Source organism: Python bivittatus, unplaced genomic scaffold (genome assembly GCF_059951505.1).
Source record: "Python bivittatus isolate LINGU-HERP-01145 unplaced genomic scaffold, Pbiv_v1 ctg000020_np1212, whole genome shotgun sequence".
NCBI classification, from domain to species: Eukaryota; Metazoa; Chordata; class Lepidosauria; order Squamata; family Pythonidae; genus Python; species Python bivittatus.
The window spans coordinates 59,402,148-59,418,551 of NW_028277030.1; the positions used below are offsets into that span (position 1 = coordinate 59,402,148).

At 35.9% G+C, this 16,404-nt stretch overlaps 1 protein-coding gene and 1 pseudogene across 2 annotated transcripts in view; one reads left to right on the forward strand and one right to left on the reverse strand.

Moving 5' to 3' along the window:
* Positions 1-16,404, forward strand: part of FIG4 (FIG4 phosphoinositide 5-phosphatase) — a 99,887-nt gene that overhangs the window by 15,728 nt on the left and 67,755 nt on the right. For both annotated transcript variants that reach the window (XR_015795884.1, XM_007436812.4), the window contains exons 4-7: positions 6,659-6,815; positions 9,024-9,074; positions 13,161-13,309; positions 14,839-14,967. Coding sequence is in view for 1 of the 2 variants with exons in the window: in XM_007436812.4 (XP_007436874.1) it covers positions 6,659-6,815; positions 9,024-9,074; positions 13,161-13,309; positions 14,839-14,967 (486 nt within the window). In the remaining variant the exon portion in view is untranslated. The remainder of the gene's footprint in view (positions 1-6,658; positions 6,816-9,023; positions 9,075-13,160; positions 13,310-14,838; positions 14,968-16,404) is intronic.
* On the reverse strand, positions 4,218-6,392 carry LOC103062084 (inhibitor of growth protein 5 pseudogene; annotated as a pseudogene).

Consider the following 16,404-nt stretch of genomic DNA (forward strand, 5'->3'; position numbering starts at 1 on the left):
CGCTCAAGAACAGAAAGGCCAGATTAGTCATTGCCAGCAAACACCTAAGAAAGCCTGCCCAGTTCTGGAATAAGATTCTTTGGACTGATGAAACCAAGATTAACTTGCACCAGAATGATGGGAAGAGAAAAGTACGGAGAAGGAAAGGAACAGCTCATGATCCAAAGCATACCACATTATCTGTCAAACATGGTGGAGGCAGTGTTATGGCATGGGCATGTATGGCTGCCAGTGGAACTGGGTCACTGTTGTTTATTGATGACCTGACTGCTGATAAAAGCAGCAGGATGAATTCTGAAGTGTATAGGGCTATACTTTCTGCTCAGATTCAGCCAAATGCTGCCAAACTGATAGGGTGCCGCTTCATATTGCAGATGGATAATGACCCAAAACATACAGCAAAAGCTACCCAAGAGTTTCTCAAGGCAAAGAAGTGGGATGTTCTTCAATGGCCAAGTCAGTCACCTGATCTCAACCCAATAGAGCATGCTTTTCACTTACTGAAGACAAGACTGAAGGCAGAAAGACCCACAAACAAGCAGCAGCTGAAGGCAGTTGCAGTAAAGGCCTGGCAAGCATCTCGAGGGAGGAAACTCAGCATTTGGTCATGTCCATGGGTTCCAGACTTCAGGCAGTCATGGACTGCAAAGGATTTTCATCCAGGTATTAAAGGCGATCCTTATGTTTGTAATGATGTTGGTTTGTTCCATTACTTATGAGCCACCAACGATGGGGCGGGGGGGGTGTATGCCACTGGCTGTACTTCCTGAATGGTTAGTGCCCCACTTTTGTTAAATCCCTTGAATTACAGCTGAAAGTCCTGACTTTGCTCCCATCTGGGTGTGTTTCCTTTCAACTTCAATGTGGTGGTGTACAGAGGCCAAATGCCAAAACAGTTATCCTCGTTCCAATATTTCTGGTCCTGACTGTATATGATGCCTAATATTAATGGTAAAAAAACAAAGTAGAAAAACATTTTAAAAAGAGTTTAAAGACAACAGCATCAAAGCAGATGCAAAATGTTGTTTTACAGTCTTAGTAAAATACAGCAGACTATATTGTACCTAAAGGCTACTGTTAATACTCAACAGTGTGTGATGAGAAAGTAAGTTTGCACAACAGATTTTTACTTTTCCTCTTGGACCCTGGTGAATCCATTGAGTGTTAATGTACTTAATATATCTATAACATAATTAAAAATATATTTCACATTTTAATAAAAATATTTGTAATATTCTCTTCATTTATGAAGAAAACATAAGCCTAAACCTTCATTTACAATGGAAACAAAAAGCTAAAAGTTTGACTAGAAAGTTTAGGTTGTAACATTTATTTATGAGAAATGATGAAAAAACGATAACATTTATAGTCTCTTTAAAAAAAATCAGAATGATTGTTCTTTATTTTTAAAGCCTGTGTTCAGCTCTTTACAATCAAAAGTTTCAATTATAAAAAAGGATACAGTCAACATTTGGAAGAATACTTTCCCCAAAGACAGGAATTAAGATGACAAGCTTAACACTTGAAACATGAACTACAGTAGTTGGTATCAACCCATAGCCTCCTTTCAAAATAAACATGCTCCTATGAAACAGTTTATTCCTCAGTCCAATACTGTGCTTCGGAAGTTGGGTTGTGAAAAATTTTACATACACACACACACATATACAATGGCTAATTTCTTGGGACTGATGCATGATGTTCTTGTTCACGATAAAGTTAACAGTCTAACTTTCTTCAAGAGGTACAAAGTAGCACTAATTGTCAAGAACACATAAAAAAAGCCTTTTCCATATGTTCATGTCAATTTATATCCCTCTTTACTGTCAGGAGAAGCATGGCCTGAATGTAACTGCTATTATAAATTAATGCCACCTTCCTCTATAGTCTGGAATGGAAACTTAAAAGCTATCAGTACCACTTGTTTGTTACTGAACTACTTGGTTTGTGAATTCTCACAAGAACTGTCAACAAGAATGCAGATTTACTATTAAAATTTTAGTGGAAACTGGAAAAGCAGCTGTTATGCAAACAATTACATATTGTTGCTCAAGAATCCCATAAGATATTTAGTGAAATGTTTATTATTTAGGAGTAACTGTGCATCTCACAGACCATAATGGAAGACCAGTAAACTGAATTCTGCTTAGTGCATCATTATCTAGGCAGGGATAATTTATACTGAAAGAGGATCAGTCTGTACCCAATTTTGGCTTTATAACTTGTTTTCCTTTGTGCAGTTCACCATGACTTAGAGCAGGAATAGGCAAAATGCTGAACCCTAATGTCTGCCAACTTTGATCAGTATGGACAATATGAGTGAAGATGGGAGTTATCCAACATCTGTACATCTATAGACTGCCCATTTCTGACTTAAAGGCTCCAGTAGCTCCAGGGGCTCCTGTTCATTTTTTTAAAAATATTATTTTGCATTGCTTCCACAGTTTTGCATATAACACTTAAGTAATATGACTCAGGATAATAGTTGTGACTTTTAAAAATATTTAATTTGAAAACAACAGATCATTATGTAGTAATGTAACTTTCTAGATACATTTCTAAATAATGATACTATGGCACCAATACTACAAGTTATTTTTTTCTGCACTTCTTATGCATTACAAAGAAAGTAATGAACTGCATTTCTGCCTACACAACTGTGTGTAAAAAAGCATGATAAATAATTGGCATTCTTCCATAATAAAATAAATGCTTGTAGTAACATGGTTTTTTCTAAATGTAAAACTAAAAATGTTGATTATATTTTTTAAATCTATGGATCAGTTTTTACTTTTCCAGGTGGGGTTCACTCTGATGCTGCAGATATGATGGTGACAATTATTCAAAGTATGTTAACTACTAATACCTGAAGATATACAGGAAATCTTCACTTCTGCACTTCAATAGTTAGTTCGCATAGCAGTGTGTGCTATAAATCTGGCTGTTCTTAATCACTGTATGCAATCATTTTTTACTTTATAACATACAACTAATTGAGGCAAATTAAGGAACTGGCTATTTTCAAAGGATAATGTGTATTTTTCCCTTTAAACTGCTTTCATTTTTTAGTTGAAATACAAGATTTAAGAGCTACAACTGTATGGCAAAGTCTTTGGTGAACATATGTGTATCTTTTTGTCTCCCAGAACAAAATTGTCAGGTTTATAAATAATATAAAAGCCTTCAAGATCTGAACCACCAGTGAGAATGGTGACAACAGTAAGCACTTTCAGCTTTCTGGACAAAAATGCATGTCTCCTCCCTGAGAAACTAAGAAAAGAATGCCAATATTGCACTGAAATCAGAACGTGAATTTTCACATCAGACAAGCCTCAGAATAATATATCAAATAACTGTACTCTTGCAGTTATAGGAATTTCTTTCCTAAAACTGTTATTCTAGTTTTCCTAATCATTTGTTAATATTCCAAAACTTATTTTAGAATATTAAATTTTCTATTTTATGATGGAATTATACTGATAACACATCCAATCTTTTAGTTAACATCTTTATTAAGCAGCTATCGCTTATTCCTAGGAATGAGCATGCAATTTCAGTGAAGCCAGCATGAAGCCCAAAGGGGGCAGTGCATAGAAACAATAAGATGTTAACAACTTTACATGTGAACTCCCCTAATCCAATACAGATCTATTCTTTCTTTTAAAGTATTAATTACTTTGCAAACTCATTTCCAAAGGAGCAAAATTGCGCATTCAAAATCCGAATCTCCTCCTTGAGCAGAATCCAGTGTCATGCAAATGAAAATTCCAGCTTCAAAAGTGACTTATGTGATCCCACTACTTACCAGCAATCATAAAAGTTTGGTATTGGATTAAAAAGACTATATCAAGCAACACAAAGGGCTTCATCCAAAATTATGCAGTCCCATTTCTGCTCAAACAATAAGGCTTTTCCTTCACTCTGACCTCCATTTCCTTATACTCATCCCAAATCTCTAAAGTAGCTTTAGAGGGTGCACTGAGAAATGGAGGAGAAAAAATATCACTCCGCCAATGGAATGATGCTGTTGGATGCTTCCCAACGTGACTACATTTTTAATAACAGCAAAAAAAAAAAAAAAAAAGCTGTTACCTTCACATAAAAGCCCATAGGCAATTTTCACAGAGTTCAGAATGTTAGCAGAAATTCTGGCGCACAGGTGGAATGCATAGATATTCCTAAGAACTTCATAATGTTGATTACCAGTACTTTGTGAACTAAATAAATGTTGTTTCTCCACATCCTGTTTTTATCATTAGGATCACTATTAAAAAGAACATATGGCTACTGTTTTGTATCAGGTCAAACAAGATAGCTTGGTGATGATAAAATATTGCAGCATACAAGTACATTAAACTTATTTCACATTGTACATAATTTCTACTTCTGCACAGAGCAGGGCAATATTTCTCTTGGGGTTTGGTGGTGAGATTCACACAAGCAAAGTGAAACCACTCAGTTGGACAATCGTGGTTGTCACAGCCAATCATTTCTCCATAAGAATACTTGGTGGCACAAGTAGTTGGTGGAATCATTGGGATCTGCTGGCATGGCCAAGGCATTGGAAGGATAAACTGACAGGATAGTATCAGCTAGTCAGATCTTTGTTTTGTTTTGTTTTCTGCAGCATCTTCAGATGATCACTGGCCTCAACCATGAGTGTTTTTCTTATCCTTTTTAATTCTTCCCTTTTTTCAGTTTTGTGTTTACATGGCTTTCAAAGTCTCTGCCTTCCAGATGATCCTTTAGATCATCTTCAAACTGGGCAAGGTCAGCATCCATCTGCTGAGTGTGCTTGTCTATCATCTCATAGGATTGCATGGCCAACTACACTTCATCATAACAATATTCTTTGCATTTTGTATAAGCATTCTGCAAGATTTCTGTGTGCTGCTCTGATGACAGACTCATGTTTGAAATATATTTTGCTGCAAGACCAGGAGAAAAGGGTTCACAGTGTGTGGAAGTACTCCTGATCCTCTTGGAATATTTTTGTGGTGGTGGCAGGAGTAGTGAAGCTGCAGGAAGATGACAGGGAAAAACTTGTTGTACCTACTTGCTTTCTCTGTATGCAGCATTGTGAAGTACATCCCAACTGAGTATACAGGTAGTCCCCAGTTTAAGAATGAGTTCCGTTCCCAGGGTCTGTCCTTAAGTCGAATTTGTACGTAAGCCGGAATAGTATTATTGTATAATACTATATAAGTAGTATTGTGTAATTAACTCGAACCACTGTGTATTTAACTCGAATTTTGCTACAGTAGGCTCCGTTCTTAACCAAGGGGTGTCCATAAACTGGACATTCTTAATCTGGGAACCACCTGTATAAGAAAGGTGTTCCACTGAAGATAGCACCACCACTGAAAAAGCCCAATTTTTTGGTGCCTCTTTATTGGAAGCATTTGAAACAGGCTGATGAAAAAAACAACCACCCTCTTTGAGAGTGCACACAGTTTCACACAGAACTACTTGGCTGCAACACTTGTTGTTAACTCACACTGTTTTCAATTATTACAGTATACAGAATGACTGTCTAAATAGACAAGTAGCTATAAATCCTTCTTTGTAGAATCACAGTAAAAGGTCATTTGCCAGAATCCTTGATTGATAACTGTGATAAATTGAAGGAGTGAAAAGTTAATCTGATGTGTCATGTCAAATATTGTAGAATGCTGAAAATTTTCATTAAGGGAAAGGCTAATACCCTGGATTTGCTATCTTATTCTGTTAGGAAATATACCATACCTTGCAATGCTGAAAAGTTGTTTCAGATGGAGGCTTAGAAGAACAAAGTATAGAAAAGTCACATTGCAGTGTCAGATACTAATGTAGGTGTGTGAAATTAGATTTATCTGGTCAGAAGTGGCATACTTCTGAGTTTATGTGGTGTGTGTGTGTGGCAGGGGGGTAAAAATATAGTTTAAAATGATAAGTCTAGGGTTCTTATACTGATGTTATCTCCTCTTGTATCAGCTGTTTTCCTAATAGTTTAATTATGCGCTCTCACTGACTTAGCTGAACAATTAAAAATTATATTTAGTACATTCTATGATCAGATAATATAAAACATAAAGGAGTACAGCACCATGCTTATTTACAGAATGATAGCTTACTTTGTCACAGAGGTTATCAGTGTCTCCTTTTGTATATGCCAAATTATTTTCTTTTCCTTTCCTTTCCCCCTTTTGTTAACTGCCTCTTTCCTTTCTCTCTTTCCCAGTTTTTTTAACTTTATGCCTTGTCTTCCTTATAAAGAAATGTTAACTCTTTACTTGCATTTCATCTCAATGAGATATTTCATTTTCCTCGGTTCACCCCAGCCATTGATCTGATGAAACATGCTTTGAGAATGCAATACATAATTTTTCAAAAGAGATGAAGTGAACAGCCATTTTGAAAAATACTTTTCAATTTACATTCATTAATTATTTAATGCATAATTTAAGAGGAAAAGCAGTTACTTTAGCAAAATTCTGTAAAGATTTATTCAAGAATGACAGTTTTTCCCCAGTCTCTAGTTTTATAAGGTGCTAAAAAATACTATATAATTATTGCAACCTTGACAGAATTTGTGCTTGGTTTTTAGCCTTCTGGTAGTCTATTGAATCAAGAGACAGATACAAATAATAAGTAAAGTAATTTATTCTGTTTCTTGCAGGTTTTGTCAGATTTTTAGAAGGTTATTACATTGTTCTAATTACAAAGAGGAGAAAGATGGCAGATATTGGAGGACATGCAGTATATAAAATAGAAGATACAAATATGATCTACATTCCAAATGACTCTGTACGAGTGAGTCATCCTGATGAAGCAAGGTAATTTTTTTTCACCATTTTGCTTTAAGATAACAGGGATCAGCAGTTGGTACCATATACTGCTTACCTTAGCTGATCTGAAAAAGCTGTCAATTGGCCTGGAAAGAAGAAAGCACACCACTCCCACATTATTCCCAAGAAAATGACTTAGTCAAAAGCTTGCATCAAGAGAGTCTTTACCTGTAGGATTAGAAACTTGGACTCCATTTTATGGCAGCTCACAAAAAACATGAGATGCAGAGCCTGGCTCTTACTTTTCATACCAGGGAGTTGACCAGCCTGAACAGATGGCTTGTGGGGAATGACTAAATTTTTTCCTGTAGTTAATGACAGAAAAAATAAACAGTAAACTTGAACAGGAACAGGAACATTCAAAAGAAGAGGGAAAAACCATTTGAAAAATCTATGCTTAACAAGTAGGCTGTTATAGGGTATGGGCTTATTGCTTCCCTTTTTTCCCAGTGACCATACTCAGTATCAGTGGAAAATAAATGTATGTTTCTGCAGTATGATTTTAAGTGGATGTACATAATAACCAATACAGCCTTTGGAAGCTCTAAATTTATTCCCTTTAGCTTGAATCAATATACAAAATTCAGACTTTAGACCTGCTTCTAAGCTCTTGGTGCTGGACTGTGCTATGCATGTTTAATCTTGAGAAGAGAGGTAAGATGTGATAGTATATCAAGTATTTTCAAATACTTGAAAAGATGTCACATGGAAAATGGTCAAGACCTATTCCAGAGAGAAGGACACAGAATAATGAATTAAAGTTGCAGGAAAGCAGTTTCTGATTGAATGTTAGAAAAATTCTTAGCCATAAGAACAATTCAGCAGTGGAACCAATGATGTTAGTTATTTAGAAGGCTGCCCTTCACTGTAGCTGCCCTTCACTGTATGTGTTTGAATGGGGACTATACAGCTATCTGTTTGGGATGCTTTAATTTGGATTTATGCACTGGGAAGAGATTTGGCTTCAGGGACCTAAATGGCCCCATCCAAGTCTATGGTTTTGTGTAATTCATTGGCTATTTTGTGTGCATTACCACGAGGCTCTTAATGCTAGTTAATAGCAGTTCTATTATAGAAGTATCTATGGATTAAGAACTTGGTTCTTGTGACAGAAGGTATTTTGTTCCATGGATAATGGAGTGACCTCAAATTGTATAGAAGTGGAGATTTAGGAACAGAACTACAGTGACAATCAAATGTTATTGTCTACTTGGCAAGACGTGATGCTACACACAAGCTCACATTTTGTGAAATACCATGTATATAATAAGAGACAACAATCTATTTTATGCAACTGCTACTCTTAACATATTATTTTCTTACTAAAGGAAATTGTTGTTATTGCTATTATGTGTTTACCTGGCATCTTCATTCTTAGAGAAGAGGAGAGCATTTTGAATTCAAAAAGCAAAAGTGTAAAATTTTAAAGTCATTGACAACTTAATGAATAAAAGCCAAAGTTTTAATTAACACATGCCAGCATCCTTGTATCCCAGCATACATGTCCTTGCGATGCCAGGGAAATTGAAACAATCCAACATGTCCTTCTTCACTGTAACTTCTATAAGGAACTTTGAAACAACATTATAACTCTTGTTTTACTATGAGTGCTATGGAGAATGGACAATTTCTATACCCACTACTTTCTTTCAGTCTCATCATGACATCACCCACACGGTAGCTAAATGTATAACTGCAGCAGTTAAAACTAGGCAAGAATTATCTTCAGACTCAACCTGATAACTCAACATCCTTGAACTACTTTATTTTTCTTTCCCTTCTCTTTCTCTCTCTCCTCATCTTATAGAACCCTAAATTGGATTATAATAAACAATTAAGTAGGTATTAAGTAAGCATAATCAATCATGCTCAACGTATTCCAGGTAGAACTTTATTATTTCAGTGTATACTTCTGCATTTTATCACCACATTTTTAATGATCTAAATGTTTTAATATATTAGTATTTTAATACTCTACTAGATTGTCATACAGCAATATAGCTTGTACTTGCTTAACAATTAAGTATTATTTGCAATTCTTGCCGCCTTACTGAATTGTACCTACATCTGGTCATTGACCACAATAAAGGAGTTGATTTGATATAACTAATACAGAGGTTTTTGGTAGAGGGTATCAAAGGCAGCATGCTCTTTCTGCATAAAATACCTTTTATTATCTTTTGTTTTTTTCTGTAGATACCTCCGAATTTTTCAAAATGTGGACTTGTCTAGTAATTTTTATTTCAGGTATGTTTCTAATTTGAAGTATTCATTGGAATTGGCTATTAAACAATGATGACCTAGAATTGTCATATTCCTCTCTCTTATCTCCTTAGAGTAGTATACTTAAAAATATCCATAAATTGTGCTAATGGCTAAAATGCAACATCCCCATGAGCAGTTACACAGCTCTCTCCCTCTTGCTCACCACCTTCCCAATATACATAACCTGATCTTTGTTGATCCACTGTCTTCTCTTACTCTGGAATGTACCATGTCAAGTGTTCCATAATCCTGGATGACTACAACATGGAAGTAACAATATGCCAGGTTTTAAGGACTTGGGAATGTAGCATCTTCACTTTTACAGATGTGCTGTAAAAAATGTCTTGGGCACCTGTTACCTCAGCTGCTGTCACATTTGCATCATTACATCATTTCAGAATAATTTTGAGAGTTTAGTTCTGTGGTGTTTCACAGGAAAACTATCTGAAGAATTAAAAATCTTTCATTACACATAAAGGATTCACTGTTAAGGAAAATTGTATTCAGTCATGCATCCAGATTTCATTTTGCTTTCCTTCAGTGCAACTCTTACGTGTGTTCCAAATCCTTTATTTTCATTTAATATGGGGAAATACAGTACTGTGCAAAAGTTTTAGGCAGGTGTGAAAAAATGCTGTAAAGTAAGAATGCTTTCAAAAATATATATTGTAATTGTTTATCAATTTACAAAATGCAAAGTGAGCAAACAGAAGAAAAATCTAAATCAAATCAATATTTGGTGTGGCCACCCTTTGGCTTCAAACCAGCATCAATTCTTACACTTGCATGCTTTATACACTTGCACAAAGTCAGGGATTTTGTAGGATTAGAGTCAGGTGTATGATTAACTAATTATACTAAGCAGGTGTTAATGATCATCAATTTCATATGTAGGTTGAAACACAGTCATTGACTGAAACAGAAACAGCTGTGTAGGATGCTTAAAACTGGGTGAGGAACAGCCAAACTTTGCTACTAAGGTGAGGTTGTGGAAGACAGTTTCATGTCATGAGTCATACACCATGGCAAGACTGAGCACAGCAACAAGACACAAGGTAGTTCTACTGTATCAGCAAGGTCTCTCCAGGCAAAACTTTCAAAACAGACTGGGGTTTCAAGATGTGCTGTTCAAGCTCTTTTGAAGAAGCACAAAAAATGGGCAATGTTGAGGACCGTAGATGCAGTGGTCGGCCAAGGAAACTTAATGCAGCAGATGAAAGACACATCATGCTTACTTCCCTTCAACGTTGGAAGATGTCCAGTAGTGCCATCAGCACAGAACTGGCGGAAACCAGTGGGACCCAGGTATACCCATCTACTGTCCAGAGAAGTCTGGCTAGAAGTGGTCTTCATGGAAGAATTGCTGCCAAAAACCATACCTTTGATGTGGAAACAAGGCTAAGCAACTCAGCTATGCATGAAAACATAGGAACTGGGGTGCAGAAAAATGGCAGCAGGTGCTCTGGACTGATGAGTGAAAATTTGAAATATTTGGCTGTAGCAGGAGGCAGTTGGTTCGCCGAAGGGCTAGAGAGTGATACAATAATGAGTGTCTGCAGGCAACAGTGAAGCATGGTGGAGGTTCCTTGCAAGTTTGGGGCTGCATTTCTGCAAATGGAGTTAGAGGTTTGGTCAGGATCAATGGTGTCCTCAATGCTGAGAAAACAGGCAGATACTTATCCATCATGCCATACCATCAGGGAAGCATATGATTGGCCCCAAATTTATTCTGCAGCAGGACAACGACTCCAAATGTACAGCCAATGTCATTAAGAACTATCTTCGGCATAAAGAAGAATAAGGAGTTCTGGAATTGATGGTTTGGCCCCCACAGAGCCCTGATCTCAACATCATCGGGTCTGTCTGGGATTACATGAAGAGACAGAAGGATTTGAGGCAGCGTATATCCACAGGAGATCTGTAGTTAGTTTTCCAAGATGTTTGGAACAACCTACCTGCCGAGTTCCTTCAAAAACTGTGTGCAAGTGTACCTAGAAGAATTGATGCTGCTTTGAAGGCAAAGGGTGGTCACACCAAATTTTGATTTAGATTTCTCTTCTGTCACTCACTTTGCATTTTGTAAATTGATAAACTTAATTACAATATATATTTTTAAAAGCATTCTTACTTTACAGCATTTTTTCACACCTGCCTAAAACTTTTGCATAGTACTGTATTTCTGAAATATCATGTAATATTACTTAAGTAGGAGAAAGGTTTAAATTGGTGGCATTTAGAAGGCTTTGAATATAGCTTAGAAAGATATAGAACTTAGAGCTAAAGGAAAAAATCTACCTGAATGGGGGAAAATTGGAAGATAAAAGGGATTAAAAACTTCACCCTTCGGGGGAGGTGGACAACATACAAATTTAATAAATAAATAAAAACTTCACAGCTAAGTATAGGCATCATGCTTAGAGTGAGAGAGGGGAAGGGAGTCTTCTACCTAGAGGTGTTGGGTAGAGTGTAGCCACAGAGAACAAGAAAGAGCTAGAACCTTACAAAGCAGTATCTTTTATTATTGTATGTTCTTTGAAAATCTAGATACTTTTCAAGAAATAGAAACAAGCCTCATGCTGAATGCTGCAAAATCCTCTGATGACTAAGTAGTTCTACTACCACTAGAAATTTTAAGATGTGCAAATGCCGGTAGAAAGGTAATGAGTAGAAGGTGTCCTGTTGCTAGGAATGACTTGTCAAAAGAAACTAAAATGGCTGTGTACAACAGTTGCTTCTGTCCACTATGTTATATGAAATAAGAGTTGAGTAGTCAGGAGAAACTTAAAAGTACAGATGTCCTTGGGTTACGACCACTTATTCAGCAGCTGTTCAAACTTGTAACGGCGCCGAACAAGAGGGACTTACAACAAGTCCTCAGAGTTCCAACCATTGCAGCATCCCCACAGTCACATGTTTGTGATCCAGGTGCTCAGTGCCAGCTTATGATTATGACATTGCAGCAAGCTGTGGTCACATGATCGTAAATTCCAACATTCCCTGCTAGCTTCCCACAAGCAAAGTCAATGGAGAAACTGGCAGGAAGTTGAAAATTACAGTCACATGAGGTCCTTGCTTAATGACCTGCATAGTCATTGCTTAATGATGGCAACTGGAACTGCCGTCGCTAAGTGATGCAGTCATGTGATGTCACACTTTATGACCAAATCACGTAGCAGTGACAGTTCCAGTCCCAATTGCTGTTGTAACCCGAGAACTACTTGTAAGTTGAATGTAGTGAGATTGGAGATACTTAATAAGTGTGTAACAAGAAGAGACAGGTTAGGAATAAACAGGTCCTAAATGAATGTGGATTGAATACAAAGGTGAATCATCAGTATGAAAAAGTATGCTGAGATGTTTGATCATACCAGAGAATGAATGAGGGTTGAATTGCAAAACAAATATATGAAAGAAGAATGAATGGGTTGAGAGGAGGCGAAAGATCAAAGAAGTTGCAATTGGATGGAGTTGATACAATCCTCAAAAAGAGAGAGGTGAGAAGTTTAAAGAGCAAAGGGTGATGTATGAATTAGTATATGGATGTGATGGAAACAATGGTGGTTTGCAAGTACAGAAAGGTATGTAGAGGTATTGGTGTAAACTAGATTCAGCTATAGTCATCTCTTTTTTAATGTACTGCCTTTAATTTCTTTGGTTTACCATTTTTTACTCCTTTTCTTCAGTTGCTTACCTCCAAAAAGGAATAGTGTGATGGATTGGAATGTATGTATGTATGGATTCAACCTTGTCTCTGATAATATATTATAAAATTATATTTTGTGAATAGATTCCATCATTTTGATTTCTTGGGCTAGATAATCTAGAATTGTGACTCTCTCATAATTCACTCAATTTGTCACACATTCACACACATTTGAAATTCAGTCCTCGGAGTATACTGATTCTCCAATATCATATTGGATTAACTGGCATTTTATTTCCATGGAGCCATACAATTACTAGAATATACAGTACATTAAAGGATCCTGTTTGGAAAACTGGAAAACCTTACTTAATGATTAGTAATTTTTTTCAGAATATTTATTTCTATTTTTATCTGAATTTAAGCTACAGCTATGATCTGTCCCACTCCCTTCAGTATAATCTTACCGTTTTGAGAATGCCATTAGATGTACTTAAAACAGAAACAACCCGAACTCGACAAGAGTGTTTTGATATTTTTGAAGATGAGGGACTTGCTACTCAGGATGGAAGTTGTAAGTATCTTTTGTATGCAACTAAGTACCTGTTTTGTACTTGGATGCTCTTCATTGCAGACATCTACCTTTTTCAGTTAATTAATATTATGTTGAAAGTGTTCAGAGTTAATAAAGATTACATAAAGTATTGATTATACCTAGTTTGCTTTTTTAAAGCAAGACACTTTATATAAATTATTGATCACTTATTTTTGTTAAATAAACATATAAGTGAAAAGAATAATTTAGACGAGTGATGTCTAAATCACTTATCTCCTGGGGTATAAAACTAATATTAATAGATACTAATGCCAAATACTAATGGAAAAGATATTGTGGTTTTCTTATATCTTTGGGTTATGTCAGGCCTAGCCCAAGGAACTCCAAGAGACAATGCCAATTCAGTCCAGCTATGTTTATTAGCTACAACCTCTAGCAAGAATCTTCCCAGACTAAATCCCCAGTTCCCAAAGTCCTCCACCCACAACAGTATGAATTCCTCAGGGAGGTGCCAGTCTCATCCTCTTGTTCCTCTCACGTGGTTCTGGTGAGCTAAGAAAATGTTTATCTCCCTGAGCTTGGCCTTCATAATTCCATTCCATCACAGGTTATAAACATTGATAATTGAATAAAAAGCCTTCTGTTTTTAGCTCAACGATGTGAAGTAATTCAAATTAAATCATGCTTAATTATTAATACCAGTTATCCCTTCCCACAAGTTACTACCGTAAATGTGTGAATAATTCTCTTGTGCCTCAGAATTTTCTACAAGTAGTCCAGCATATCCGGAAGACATAAGGCTGGAAAGATTACATAGGACTATGGTCTTACCTAGGCAGTATGCAAATCTTACATAATTCTGAGGAAGATTGCATACGGATTTCTTTGTATCAACAAAACAAGTCGAAGCCAAGTAGTGTTCTTTTAATAGTGGTAGGCCTCCATAAATGTAATGGGGGGGGGGCATTCCTATGCTGTCAAGTAGAAGGTTGTAAGATCTCCTAAAGCAGATTTTGGTTGGTATAGAATTAAGAACCATAGTCACTTTCCTGTGCTGTTGCTGAAAGCCTCTCAACAGAGCAACACAATTTGAATTCCACCAGTTTCTTAAAGAAGTGGAGAAGAGTGGAACTTTCTTACATGTCTTTTTGTGTCAAGGAATGTGCTCCCCAAGAATGGCTCATACCCTCTTCCTTTTTTTTTTTCCCCCCTTTAACAAAGCACAGGCCTTGCTTGGCATTGTAGTGTAAAGAGTAAGAACTCTGCTGTATCCAGATCAGAAAGTATTATATATAAACATCGTTTCCAGTAACAATAAGCAAAATACTTCTGGTATTCAATCTGTCTAATCTTCTTTCTGTTTGTGTTCCATAATATCCTTAGCATGGCCAGGACCTCTGGCCTTTGTTTATTCGCCAGCTATATAGCAAGTTAATAAAGATAAATCCTTACCTAAATAGTTATAAGTGTGGTTTAAATTAAAAATGATCAGTCTAACTTAAGGCTCAAAATAACATGTTCTTACTGTTTTTGCAATAATTTTTCAGGTATATTTGGAATTTGCAGTGAACCTTACAGAAAATATGTGTGGAACGGGAAATTGCTTGATGTTGTCAAAACTGCAGTTCATCGAGACTGGCTTTTGTATGTTATTCATGGATTTTGTGGGCAGTCGAGTATCCTTCTGTTAGATATTAATGTTTATTACAGTAACAGCAAATTGCTATTCTAGAAAGAAAACTGAATCATGGTAACATACAATAAAGTCCTTGCTCAGGTTCTTTGTATGTGGTTATTAAACTCACCCACAAAATAATTAGCTGTTTTTAATAGAACCTCTTAGATCTTAAGAGCTGGGAAACAAATTTTCAGTTTTCATCTACACGCAGATAATGAAGCACAATGAAGGAAAATTTTTATTCTAAGCACGCCTATTACGAGAAATCATGAATGGGGTTAGTGTTGCCAGTGAAGAAATAAGGACCAGATAAAGGCTCCATTTCCTACTACAATGACTGCGTCAGTCTTACTTCACTGTGAAATTAGGTTACACTGAAATAATTGAGCATACTCCTTTTGGAGCAGATAGTAGAATAGCTAACAGAGCTTAATATTAAAATGCGCTTTTAATAAATATAACAGAAAAATGGAAATGGATATCCAAAAGTAAATGAGATTTATTTATTGTTTTAGACCACATATATAAATGTTCTTGGTTGCATCCACTACTTGGTTCAAGAAAAGTTTTTCTATTTAATGAAGTTTTAGATGAGTTAAAGAGGGAGCAATGTGATTTTTGTGTATTTCCCCTTTTTTTAAATAGTTTTTATTAAAAGATTTTACATATATATAGTAAGAAGTACATTCAAAGAAAAAGGTATAGTAAATGTGAAAGAGAAAAAAAAGGAAAAAGAAAGGAAAAAGGAGACAAAAAAGGAGATAGAAAAAAGAATTTTTTTTTTTTTAAAAACAGAAAACATGAAACATGAAAGAAATACAAAGAAATGGCTTCCGATCTTCCTCGCAACAGTTATACATACAGTTCTAATAAAACCTTTCTAAGATTACATCAAAATTCCCTCATTCTATAACCTATTCTTTCTAATCATAAAAACCATAAGTCACAAAATCATTTTCTTTTTTACACAAAAAGCCCATAAGGGGTTTCCAGTCATTGACGAATATCAATAATAATCTTTTGGTAATCAAAGAAGTCAGTTTGGCCATCTCAGCAAGTTCTGTCAATTTCATCAACCATTCCTTCAGGGTGGGTAGTGCTGAATCTTTCCATCTTTGTGCATATAATAGTCTCACCACAGTAATTATATATTGAAATAATCTTCCATGACTCTGTGTATCCATCAGTCCTAAAAGGAAAAGTTCTGGATTCGACTGAATATTAATCTTTAAAATCCTCTATCAATGTGTGAATTTGAATCCAAATTTTTTTTAGCTTTTTTACATGACCACGAAGCATGAGAGAATGTCCCTTCATGTTGTTCACATTTGCAACATATTTGGAATGGCTTTATAAATTCTAGATAATTTCTGTGGCGTAATGTACCAATGATACATCATTTTATAAAAATTCTCTTTAAGATCATAACTTAATG